Source organism: Penaeus chinensis, chromosome 1 (genome assembly GCF_019202785.1).
Source record: "Penaeus chinensis breed Huanghai No. 1 chromosome 1, ASM1920278v2, whole genome shotgun sequence".
Lineage (NCBI taxonomy): Eukaryota > Metazoa > Arthropoda > Malacostraca > Decapoda > Penaeidae > Penaeus > Penaeus chinensis.
Window position 1 is genome coordinate 19,030,520 of NC_061819.1, and position 12,920 is coordinate 19,043,439.

At 30.7% G+C, this 12,920-nt stretch overlaps 2 protein-coding genes across 4 annotated transcripts in view; one reads left to right on the top strand and one right to left on the bottom strand.

The window, feature by feature from the left end:
• LOC125026846 overlaps nt 1-1,242 on the top strand; it is a 20,747-nt gene extending 19,505 nt beyond the window's left edge. Inside the window, exon 15 of the mRNA XM_047615447.1 lies at nt 659-1,242. Coding sequence (XP_047471403.1) covers nt 659-751 — 93 coding nt within the window. The 3' untranslated portion in view covers nt 752-1,242. The remainder of the gene's footprint in view (nt 1-658) is intronic.
• A 2,585-nt stretch (nt 1,243-3,827) lies between these two features.
• On the bottom strand, nt 3,828-12,920 carry LOC125031929 (protein KTI12 homolog). Of its 3 annotated transcripts, none has more exons than XM_047624789.1 (6): nt 12,802-12,920; nt 7,231-7,364; nt 6,841-7,017; nt 6,434-6,596; nt 5,600-5,695; nt 3,828-4,163 (listed from the first exon to the last, which is right to left on the bottom strand). In XM_047624789.1, the coding sequence occupies exons 1-6, from the start codon at nt 12,838-12,840 to the stop codon at nt 4,038-4,040; spliced, it is 735 nt and encodes a 244-aa protein (XP_047480745.1). In that variant the 5' UTR covers nt 12,841-12,920; the 3' UTR covers nt 3,828-4,037. The 3 variants fall into 3 exon arrangements, with proteins under 3 accessions (XP_047480745.1, XP_047479259.1, XP_047480041.1); XM_047623303.1 differs by lacking the exon at nt 12,802-12,920 and adding an exon at nt 11,491-11,973; XM_047624085.1 differs by lacking the exon at nt 12,802-12,920 and adding an exon at nt 11,090-11,224.

Genomic DNA, 12,920 nt, shown 5'->3' on the forward strand with positions numbered 1-12,920 from the left:
ATGTATATATTCAATATATATATATTTATATATACAATATATATATGTATATATACAATATATATATATATGTATATATACAATATATATATATGTATATATACAGTATATATATATATATATATATATATGTATATATACAATATATATATATATGTATATTTACAATCTCTCTCTCTCTGTCTATATATATATATATATATATATATATATATATATATATATATATATATATATGCATACATATATATATACACACACACAGACATACATACAACATCTATATATATATGTATATACATGTGTATATATACATATATAGACATATATATGAATATATATATACATATACATATATAAATCTAAATATATATATATATATATATATATACATATATATGAATATATATGTGAATTCATTTATATATATATATATTTATATACATGTATATAAATATATATATAAATCTAAATACATGTACATATATGTACACATAATATATACATATATATTTTTATTCTTCTTTGTTCCCTTTTCTTTTCTTTTCTTTGTCTTTCTTTTTTGTAACAGAAAGTGTTTTCTTTAATGATGTCTACCATTTATCACACTTTTTTTTTCAGTTCATTTCCTTGTCTAATATATTGCTCTCTTTTCAAGAGAGGAGATTTGCGAGACCACATCATTGAAGAGCTGAGTAATGCAGGATTAACTGGAATTGAAAAGTGTTTAAAAATGTATAAAAAGGTTTAAGAGACTACTTATGAACCTAAATGGTTTAGGGGTTATCAAAGAATGGAGTTTTGATGTGTTTTGTATATTAGTATCACATTTCTAAGTTAGAAAATATAATGGTATCTTCTCTTTTTTCCTATGCAATTTCTTATATATGTATTTATTTATATGTTGGAATGGCAAATGGAATCCCATGCATTTCATTCTTCTGTAACTAGTTATGCAATTTTTCATACTCACATACATTATATTCTCTTTCATTTTAAATAGGTCACTAACCTTTTCTGAACTAATATTTGAACTTTGAAATTTAGTTTGTATCTTTGAAGAGCTATATTCCCCACTACAAATATCTTTTAATGATGGGTTCCATATTCTCTTCTTACTATATATATTTCTTCTAGTTCAGTGTTTTCGCAAATATATAGTTTGTGTTAAAATGTTTTATGTTCTTGTACCTGTTTCAATACGGAACTTTAATTGAAAAGAAAAGACAGACAGAAAGAAAAGCAAGTATTTTTATTTTAAACCTGTATATTATGATTATGTTTGTGATGAAGTCGTATGTAAAGTTATATATATATATATATATATATATATATATATATATATATATACATATATATATATATATATATATATATATATATATATATATATTTTATAATAGGGCATGGACAAGTGTGAATTTCAAGGGACTGTGAGAGGCTAGTAAAACTATAATATTCAGTAGAAAACACATATATAAGAGCAACAGAGAAGCCGCTCACTCTTTCACTCAGTGATATCCTCAAAGATCTGAGTCAGAGTAAATAGTGAACTAGAGCATTATTCATATTATTAAAGTGGTGGAATATAAGTGTTTCGTTACCCATTCCACCATGTGTATTTATTCCAAGTTCATTTGATACATTCTTGAATGGGAACTAAGTGTAAATGGTTAATGGTTGTAACGGTTAATGTTTAAAACAAATGTGTTAGACATCAAAAGGTCATATAACACTATGATGAAAATAGGCAAAAAGGGGGAAAATGAGTCAACAATTAGGATAAGTGGACAGAAGGGAGTAAAGAAAAGAAGGAAAAGGAAAGGGGGAGAAGAAAAGACCAAGCAAAATTAGTTGAGGCGAGGCCTGAGGTCCAAGGCAAGGGTAACACCCCCCCCTACATTCGGCCTCAGTCACCATCTCCTAAGCCCCCCCACACACACACACACACAGACACACGACAACAACAATCAAGGGATTGGGGGGTAACTAAGTATAAAGAATATACAAGTAAGAAAGTAACACTAGACCAAAGTACTCTTAAGTGAAAAAGTAACTTCTCCATATTAATTAAGTAATTATCATCTATAAAAGAAAACAGTGGAGTGGTTAAATGTGTAATGTAACTTGTTGCAATCCAATTGACGATTTAATTTGTTATTTAAAATGAAATGGAAAAAGAACTATTCCTGAAGTGCCATTACTAAATATATTTAATAATTTGGTATATGATTGTTACTTCAATGACAATATGAAATATAATAATAATATATTAGAGATACTTTTGAGGGGGATCACTTGTCAGATTTGACATTAACCCTAAACCATGGTATAATTTTTATAAATACTAGTTTTAATGCATTTTTTATGATTCTGTAATTTATTATTTTTATTATAACTATTTACTTCTTACTTTGTAAACTTCACCTCAAGTTTATATATATCCATAGGAGCGTACACAGCAATAAGAAACATGAAGCTAAATGAAAACTTCAGTCTGTGGAGCAAGTCTGGGCAATATCAAGGTTACAGATCTTGACTTTGCTGATGATATTGCCATTCTATCTGAATCTCTGGAAACCCTAGTGGCGGCTCTTGATGCATTTAGCAATGAACCGAAGCCCCTGGGGCTAGAGGTCTCCTGGACCAAGATCCAGGATTTTGGGGGCCTACTAGGAGACCCTATGTAGTCAGTACATGCTCGCGGTGAAAACATTGAGTTTTATATACCTCGGTAGTGCAGTTCACGACTCTGGGCTGTCAGACCAGGAAGTCAGTAGATAGATTGGCCTGGCAGCAGGGGTCATGAAATCTTTTGACAAGAGTATTTGGAGATGCCGGTACCTGTGCAGAAGGACCAAGCTACGTGTCTTCAAGGGCCTGATACTGCCAGTTTTACTATATGGTAGTGAAATCTGGATGCTATCTTGTGCTTTGGAATCTTGTCTTGATGCCTTTTGTAACATATCCTTGTGCTGGATCATGGGGTACAGTTGATGGGACCATGTGTCCAACCAACAGTTGCACTGTGAGACCGGTACAGAACCTGTTACTTGCACAAACCGCGATCGCCAACTCTGGCTATACGGCCACTTGGCTCAATTTCTGCAGGATGACCCTGCCCACCAGGTTGTCTCTGTCTGGGACAACCCTGAGTGGAGGCCTGTGGGACAACCCAGAAAGTCGTGGCTTGGGAAGATTGATCAAACCTGTCGTGAGGAGCTAGAGATGGGCTGGGCCATCATAGGTGGAAGCGAAGGGTGGATGCAGCTATGCGCCCCTGCCGGTGTTAGCTCCCAAATGATAATGATGATGATTTGTAAACTTCATAACACATGTACAGGCTAACACACATAAACAAGAAGTGACATACAAGCCATATTTCATATGTGCAAAGACTCCAACATTTCAATTCCCTTAGGATTTTCTTAAGGTTTTCCACTTATTTTTTTATCTTTCATCATGTTTCATTATAACTCATTCATATATGATTTAAAGAGGTAAGATGGACACATTCTAAGCCATATGAAAGGGTAATGCTATGATAAAATCCAGCAAGATTTGAAAACAAGAAATATTTGCAAGAGTTATGCCAAGACTCCTGTTATTTGGCAAAGGAAACACATTTGGGGCCTATCATGCAAAGGGGAGTTTTTGTATGCATGTACCTGGGGACCCATCAAGACATTACCCTTAAACACTAAGCAAAAAATATGTGGATTTTATAAACATTTTTTTAATAAGATGAAACAAAGCACTCTGAAACTTGAGAAGTATTATGCATGACTAAAACTCTTTTTTTATAACATAGGGTAGACAAAATAACATTAACAATTTATGAGTACATTTTATTCTTTATATTTAATTGTATACTAATCCATAACAAGCTTATTGCCTCATAAACAAGATTTTTACAAAAATAGAATAAGATGCAATTGAAAAAAAGTATTATCAAATATAACTGGATAAATCAGTTGATGTTGACCACCAGATATTTGGGAGAAACTCAAAAGTGGACCTATTCTAAGAGCCAGGCATCACCCCAAAGTAGTATTGAGATACTGAACAAAAAGCGTAGACAATTTTGCAGTGTCTTCCACAGGATGCATCTTCGTGTAGGATATAAACTGTCTTCTTGCTCGTGTCAATTCTGCCAGTGTCAACTGTGGAGATAAAAACATAGTTGATGGTATATTTATTTTGCCATATTTTTTTTTTTTTTTTATTCATGCATATGAATATATGAAGAAAAAAAAAATATATATATATATCTATACATAAATTTATATATAATAGATATATTAAATATTAAATATGAGAGATAAATATAATAAATATATAAGAGATATTTATAAGATTTATATATAAATACACCAATCATATATATCTTATATATATAAGATATATATGATTGGTGTATATATATAAATCTTGTATACGATATATATGATATATATATATAAATATATTATATAAAGATATATATGATATACATATATATCATATATACAGATATATATATCATATATAAAGATATATATATATATCTTTATATATGATATATACATATATATATCTTTATATATGTTATATACATATATATATATATATATCTTTATATATGATATATATATATATATCTTTATATATGATATATATATCATATATATCTTTATATATGATATATATATATCATATATATATCTTTATATATGATATATATATCATATATATCTTTATATGATATATATATCATATATATCATATATATATCTTTATATATGATATATATATATCATAAATATCTTTATATATGGTATATATATATCATATATATCTTTATATATGATATATATATATATCATATATACTTTTATATATGATATCTATATATAAAAGATAGATATATAGGATATCTATGTATAAAAGATAGATATGATATATATATCTCATATATAAAGATATATATATATGATATATATTATATATAAAAATATATATGATATATATACATCATATAAAAAGATATATATATATATGATATATATCATATACTTTTATATATGATATATATATCATATATACTTTTATATATGATATATATATCATATATATATCTTTATATATGATATATATCATATATCTTTATATATGATATATATATATATCATATATATCTTTATATATGATATATAATCATATATCTTTATATATGATATATATCATATATATCTTTATATATGATATATATATCATATATATATCTTTATATATGATATATATATCATATCTATCTTTTATATATAGATATTATATATATATATATATATATATATATATATATATATATATATATATATATTATAATCCCCCTCCCACACACACAGTCACACACACCAATCTGCCCCCACTCACATACCTACCCCCCAACCCCAACCCCCCCCACACACACACATACCAACACCCCCTCTTACACACCACACCACGCACGCACAGACATACATATATACATGTGTATAAACTCTCCTCAAACCTTTGCAAATGAGAAAGGTATTTACAAAAATTCCATTGAAGTTGCAATGAGAAACCACATATTTACCGTTCTTCCAAGATTTACGGGTTCAGTTACTCCAGGGATTTTGATGTCGCTTCCTCCTACTATTTTCTGGGCTGACATTATTGTTGCTGTTACTTCCTTTTTAAATACCAAAGAGAAAAGTGTACAGCAAGAAAGAAACAAAAGCTTTGTGGTTAGTCTGAAAAGCATCAAATATTCAGTCCATACAGTCTTGTCTTGTCTTGTCTTGTTGTTGTTTATTTATTTTTATTTATTTATTTATTTATTTATTTTTTTTTATTTTTTATTTTTTTTTTTATTTTTTTTTTTTAAAGAAAATATTACCCCATTCTAGTCAGTTTGGAACTTCTCACATGAGGTGTACACTGGAATAATAATAAAAAAGCAAAATAATTAATCTTTAGATCAATGCATTTTCTTATGTTTTTTATGACTCAGAACACGGTGACTCTGTAATTCATGAAGTTATGATAGATTACTGAGTTACTGCATTTTGATAGCAGCAAAGACATAAAAGTACTTTTCAAGAGTAAAAATTCTTATTAGCATGTGGCATTTTTTTATTTTTTTATTTATTTATTTATTTATTTATTTATTTATTTATTTATTCCAGTGAACCTGTCATGTCAACCTTCTTATTCCTAGGATTTCATATACCATGTTTTACTATTTATCCTAGTCTACCTTCTTTCAACTAATTCTAACTAATGAGTATTTTTTAAACATTCTTACATATTGTTTACTTGGGTTACAATAATATATGCAATGCCTATGTTCTACTTTCTCAAATAAAATATTGCAATAATTCAGGACACTTATGACACTGCACTTTTTTACTAAGGCTGTTGATCTTACCTGTGTTGTCCGATCAAGCTCAAAAAGAAAATTTGTAGATGATAGTGGCTGTGTTTGTGTGGACTGATTAGGAGGAGGAGGCTTACGTAGATATACTGCCTCAAATATGCTTTCAAATTGGGGCTTATCTTCTGGTAAAACTGTAAACATTGGTGAATCCCACCTGTGTGGAATTGAATATTTAAACTTTAGAATATGATTCTATTTTTTAATCACCTAAAAATTATACAAATGTCTATAGTATATTTGCATAATATTTCAGTGAAGTAAGGCTCTTGAAATTTTTATTTATTCAAGAATATGTATGTAAATACCCAATTATACCAAAAAGCAAAAATAATAACATATTGCTAAGCTTTAATAATTTGTATAATACTAATGCATATGGAACAAAGTTATATGAATACCTATTGCTGCTATTAGGTTCCTCATATCTCATGACAAGGCCATCAAAAACCTCACGGGTATATTGTTCATCCTCAACTCGATTTTCATTCCATGACCAAGCTTGTTCAGTTGGGACCAAACAGTGAACAATACAATGGGGTGTTTTGTTGTGTTTTGTTGCACAATACAATTCATATCTGTGGAAGAATTCAAATCTAATTATAACAGTAAACATAAAATACTCTTTAATGGATGTGATTACATTACATTTATTTGTTAATTTATTCTTAAAAAGATAAACTTATAATTATTAATTAACAACTCCTAAATAATAGATTGTGAAAAAAAAAAAAATCAATTACACACCATGCAGCCATTTAATAAATGTATTTGCTTACAACACTTCTTACCTGTAGCCTTTGATGTAATTCCCTGCATCAAATATTGTAACATCATCTTTATTCAACAGTCGTATTACCTCTGTCTTCATAGCCCCTCTAAGGTCCTTCTCACGTCTAGAATCACTAAATACAGCATTTTTTTCCTGTAAGATATTTTATTTATTAATCTACTGCTGCAAGGGATACTCATAACTGGCTGCTATAGCTCTTAGTCACTAAGGAGTCAATTACTATCTCACTTGTTTACCCTCTTCCTTGTTTTTTCTTAAATATTATTTTATATGTTTTATTGTTATTAGTATTGTTAATAATATTGTAATAATCATCATATCAGTATTAATAATATTATCACTTTTAATAGCATTTGGAAAACAACTTTTTCCTGAAAACTCAAGAAAAGTGAAAATCAGCTGAGGCCAGATAGGGCCTACTAATTGTCTCCTTGGTGGCTTAGCACTTATGGAGCCATCTATGGATAAAGACAATTCACAAAACGAAACTACAGTGGATGTTAAATGTTCTTGGTGGCAATGGGTTAATAACGCCATGAACAAAAGAAGTGATCAGAATATAGCATAACCTACTGGTGTGGGATGGCAGTTTCATATCAACCACTTTTAGTAATACCAGAGGTCAAATATGAATACCTTTGAAATATGACTGGGTAGTTCTGAATTTAAGTTCAAGGAAGGTAGTTCTGAATTTAAGTTCAAGGAAGGTAGTTCTGAATTTAAGTTCAAGGAAGGTAGTTCTGAATTTAAGATCAAGGAAGGTAGTTTTAATTTAAGTTCAAGGAAGGTAACACATGTCATAAAATTATAATGTACAAAACAAAGCACATTTTATTATAGATCAGCTTGAAAAACAAAACACTTCATAAAGGGTTATATGAATGTGTACTTATGAATATAAAACCACTCCCTAAAGCCCATCTCTTTTCCAAGTTTGTTATATTCTCTTTTTCAAAGATCTAATTAAGACAGTAAAAAGAGGATTTGAATAAATTAAAATACTTACTGGGGCATTGCTTATCAAATGGTTATTTTCACTTTTCAAGTTTATACAGGTACGTACTTGATGACATCTTGATAAATTTCCTGTTAATAAGATTTTCTTATTTCTTTATGGTATGAATTTGTAGGATTCACCCTTTGCGTACCAAGTGTGGATGCTGGATCCAGCTAATTTTTTTACATAAATGATTGGAAAAAAAAAAAAAAAAAAAAAAAAAAAAAAAAAAAAAAAAAAAATAGTGAAAAAGCTGCTGTGCATTGAACAAAGCCAAGGTCATAGTTTCTGACTTAGGAAAATGAAATTTGGTTCATTTGCTTCAGAAAGACTAAGAATGGGTGACTTCACTGATACTTTTTATTTTTTAATTCTTTGTATTTCCACAACACTTCAAAATTGAGTATGGGTTGTGTGATATTTAGGCATAGTACTTTGAATTCTGTAAAGAGTAGGTTAGGGTCAGTATGGGGACATGGGCTGTTTCTAGTAGTTACCAACTTCCATTCATGGATGTGTATGTGGGAATTTATGACTATTTATGTGAAATTGTATAAAACCAAGAAACAGAGATCAAAGATCCACAAATATCATCCCTCCCTCTCCCTGTCTCTCTTTCTCTCAATCATTTGTTCATTTATTTTTTTCTCTCCCTCTCCCTCCTTCCCCCAACCTTCCCCTCCCCCCCTCTCTCTCTCTTTTCCCCAACCACAGGGACTTAAAAACAGACATCTGATAGTCCTGTATAACAAACAAATAGGGAGTCTGTGATGTACCATACATGTCACATTATTATATCACTGAAGTGGTGCAATACAAGTGTTTTGTTACCCATTCCATAATTGTGTTTTTATAAGTGATTTTAATATATTCTTGGAAACAATAGCAAAGTACAAAGAATAAACAGAGTGATAATAAAGTATTACCAGACTGTTGTGACTCAAACAAGAAACTATTTCATATAATTTAACTAAGCAACTCTATGATCATTATAAGAAAATGATGGTATGGTTACAAGTATTTTTATCCTACTGCTGCCACCATTTCTAACTGTTCTGTTAGTTTCTTTGAATACACATAGAGTTGCTTAAAAAAAAAAAAATGGAGCAGTTACTTTCTTAAGTAATGGTACTTTGATCACATCATTCCAATAATTTCACCAGACTGATTTGATCAATGTACTCTCCACTTTTCCTATTTTTTTTATGCTCAATAGAGCAGTCTTACTTTCACAGTCCTCTTAATTTCAGCATTGTTCATGCTCAGTTACAAAAATAATAACCATATCAATAAGAATATAATGAACACTAGTAATAATAAAATATACAACAAAAGTATGGTCATAATATATTATATCTTTATAATAACCTAAAGATTATAAAATGATTAACATTTCTTACTACTATAACATTATCATGTATGGTATATCACACACCACCTATTTGTTATATGGGACTACTGAATATCTGTTTTCAAGTCCCTGTAACAGAGAGAGAGAGAGGGAGGATTGAAGTGTGAATTTTACTTTTATTTTTTGTTTTTGTTTTAGATGATTTCACTGAAAGATGGGTTTCCATAATAATAAACAACCAAAAGATGTTCTATTACATACATAGAGAAATGTTATAGAGCAAATTTCTTGTTTGGGAGGTTAATCTCTTGGGCCAACAGCCCTCTAAAATATTCAGGAGGGGGATAACAAGGCTGAATAAAGGCTGAAAATAATCCAATATGAAACAATCAGAAGACATATGCAAAATTCTTGTACAATTTTTTAAAAATGTATTTTTCTTATTGTTCAATCACTCTTTAGTTATTAAGGTAAAAAAAAAAAAAAAGAGAGAAAAATAATAAAATCTTATGTAAAAGACTAAACTCAATGAACATAAGTTTATTATTTGACTAATATGCACTAATAATCTTTCCTAAAAGCACTTGTTTATAAAAAAAAAAAAAAAAAAAAAAAAAAAAAAAAAAAAACAACAACAACAACAACAACAACAAGTTCCTATAAGTTCCTGCAAAGACCAAAACATATCTAGGTATACATTTAGAAAAAAATATATAGCTGACTGTTGTAACAAATACATAAAGAAACATTAAGACATAGAGGAAATAATTAGTAGACTATATTTTTAGAGTATTACAAAGAGGTTTTTACATTTAACAGTAAATTAATCAATAGACTGATGTAATATCAGCCACTTCAGCTATGATATTTCTGCCATAAGCTAAAAAAAGGAGGTTATTTGATATAGAAAATCATATTGTAGATGCGCCTTTGATCTTCCTTCCCTAATAAATAACTACTGGAATTTCAATTCATCTACAGCAGTGGTTCTCAAATGGTGGCTTGGGAATAGTCAAAACAAACAAATGTACCAGACATCAAAGGTCACACAGCACTATGGAAAAGTATTGTGGCAAAAAGGGTAAATATGAGTTAACAATTTGGATACGTGGACAGAAGGGGGACAGAACTATTGATCTTTAGAAAAAAAAAGAAAAAAAAAAGGTAAATGTTTATAAAAGGACCGCATCCGTCAGAGACAAAGTCCCGAACTCCAACCAACAATCTTAGGGGATCCCAACCCAACCCAACCCAACCCAACCCCACCCCACCCCGCACCCCCACCCGATCGCTGTATTTCCCTATCAGGGGCTCTGCCCCCGGACCCCCACTCAATCACATTTTCGTCGTTTAACTGGAATCGGTGGGCTTCTGCAAATTAATTTTGATATCAGTCAATGTAGTTTTTCCTTACCTACAACGCTATTATCTTAAATTTTCTCCTAGTCGGTGCAGTCTTTTTGTATACTTTAACCCACCCCCCCAAAAAAAAATGAAAACTATACTTACATCAATGTCTTTGTCAAGTAGTAAGGACAGTTTCATTTTACTTATCATGAAGACATGTGTATCTGCAGTAACGGTACTAATACAGAATATACATGACCTGATGGCAAAATTGCCATCAGGTCAGTCCAGAACAAATCAAATTTCATCAAGAAATCAGGATTTTTTGAGTCAGAATCACGGTTTTCACAAACAAAATATTTAAAAATAACAATCTGTGCATGGCAAGGAAACAGTGCTGCTTTATGTGGTCCTACTATAGACAGTTACCTAAGTTTCCTATAAGCAATTCCGTATATCCAATTCAAAAGTTACACACAGTTGGCATCATGTGTAGATGTCAGGTAGGGGAAGGTATGTGGTACATATTGTCACTGGCACTCAAAATCCTTTTTATTTCTTACCTTATTGAGAAAACCATTCTCGCTCACGATGGTAACTGTCTTATTTTTTTCATTTTCGAAGTATTCTTTTAGTTCCAAACTCCTTCTAGTTTTTCCACTTGATGGAAATCCACATAGCATAATAAGAGGCATGTTGATGGACAATACACGAGTGACAAGTATAATTCAGGATTTAAGCAGTATGACATGAGAATCAGAAGAACATAAAGTATCAAGCTGTATCCCACTTTGATTTGAATTGTGTAACTTATAAGTAACTTTGCATAAATTAACATATTGCTGAATTATGATATTCATATATATGTGAAAGTAATATTTATCGAAATACTTATTTTTACCCCTCCGTATAGCAACTATGACCTGGATTTTTTTTTTAATGAGGTATGTTTGTAATATCATAGTAAATTTATTAATTGTAACTTAGAAGTATAGCAGATGGAAAGAATATGTAAATGTCCTGAATAACATCAGGAGGGTTTGGGATTCAGAACTGCAGACGGAAACACTCACATGGTATACTGCTTTGACATTTTTATTCTAAGCAATTGAGATGGGAATGGCCTCGTGTTATTGAGTGAGAAAATATGTTGAGCTTGCTCATTCCGCTTTTTTCGATAACTATCTTGTGTTAGTCCAAACATGTACACTCGCTATAAAGACTATTTTTACTGACTTAATAATATGAAACGACAACGAAAGCGGTACTTATATAATCCTTCATATTGATAGCCCAACTCGCATAATGGTTATTGTGATCCAAGTAACTTAAGTTTTAAATAAATGCCATGTTACTGATGGCGTTGTCTGACAATTCAAGTAAACTGCCGAGGAAATATCACAGGTTTTGATATGTCCAATACTTTTAATATTTCGTGTTCCCGCCACCAGCTTGGCGAACGCTGGCAAGTCTTTGTGGAATGGATGCCACAAACGTCGCCACTGACTGGCGTCGTCTGCAGAGGGCAATCGTTCCCATGTCATAATTGCTTGGGCAACGATGATAAGACAATTGCGGATGCGACCTTGGGGGAAGTCTCTGCACATGACTGCCCAAACATTCTCAGTGGGATTGAGATCTGAGAAACTGCGTGGATGTGGCAAAGGAATCTGCAGAAACCCTGTTTTTTTTGTGGTGATTTCTGACAGTTTGCATGCTGTAACATAATGCCAGGTCCCACCAGATGTTACCAGCAGAACAGAAGTGGTCCCGTGCAGCAGTTTTGGCCTGTTAAAAAAAATAATGATTAAGATGAAAATGACTCAGGGTAATGGGGACGTATTCATGCACTTGGATATAAGTTTCCTACTTGCCTTTCGTATAGCACATTGATTTATGGTTCCGAAAGACATTTACTTGATCTTCCTCCATCGTCGTGCATTTAAGGCGTTCACTTCTAGCCTTGTCTCCGATGAAGGTAGTTTTTTGGTGT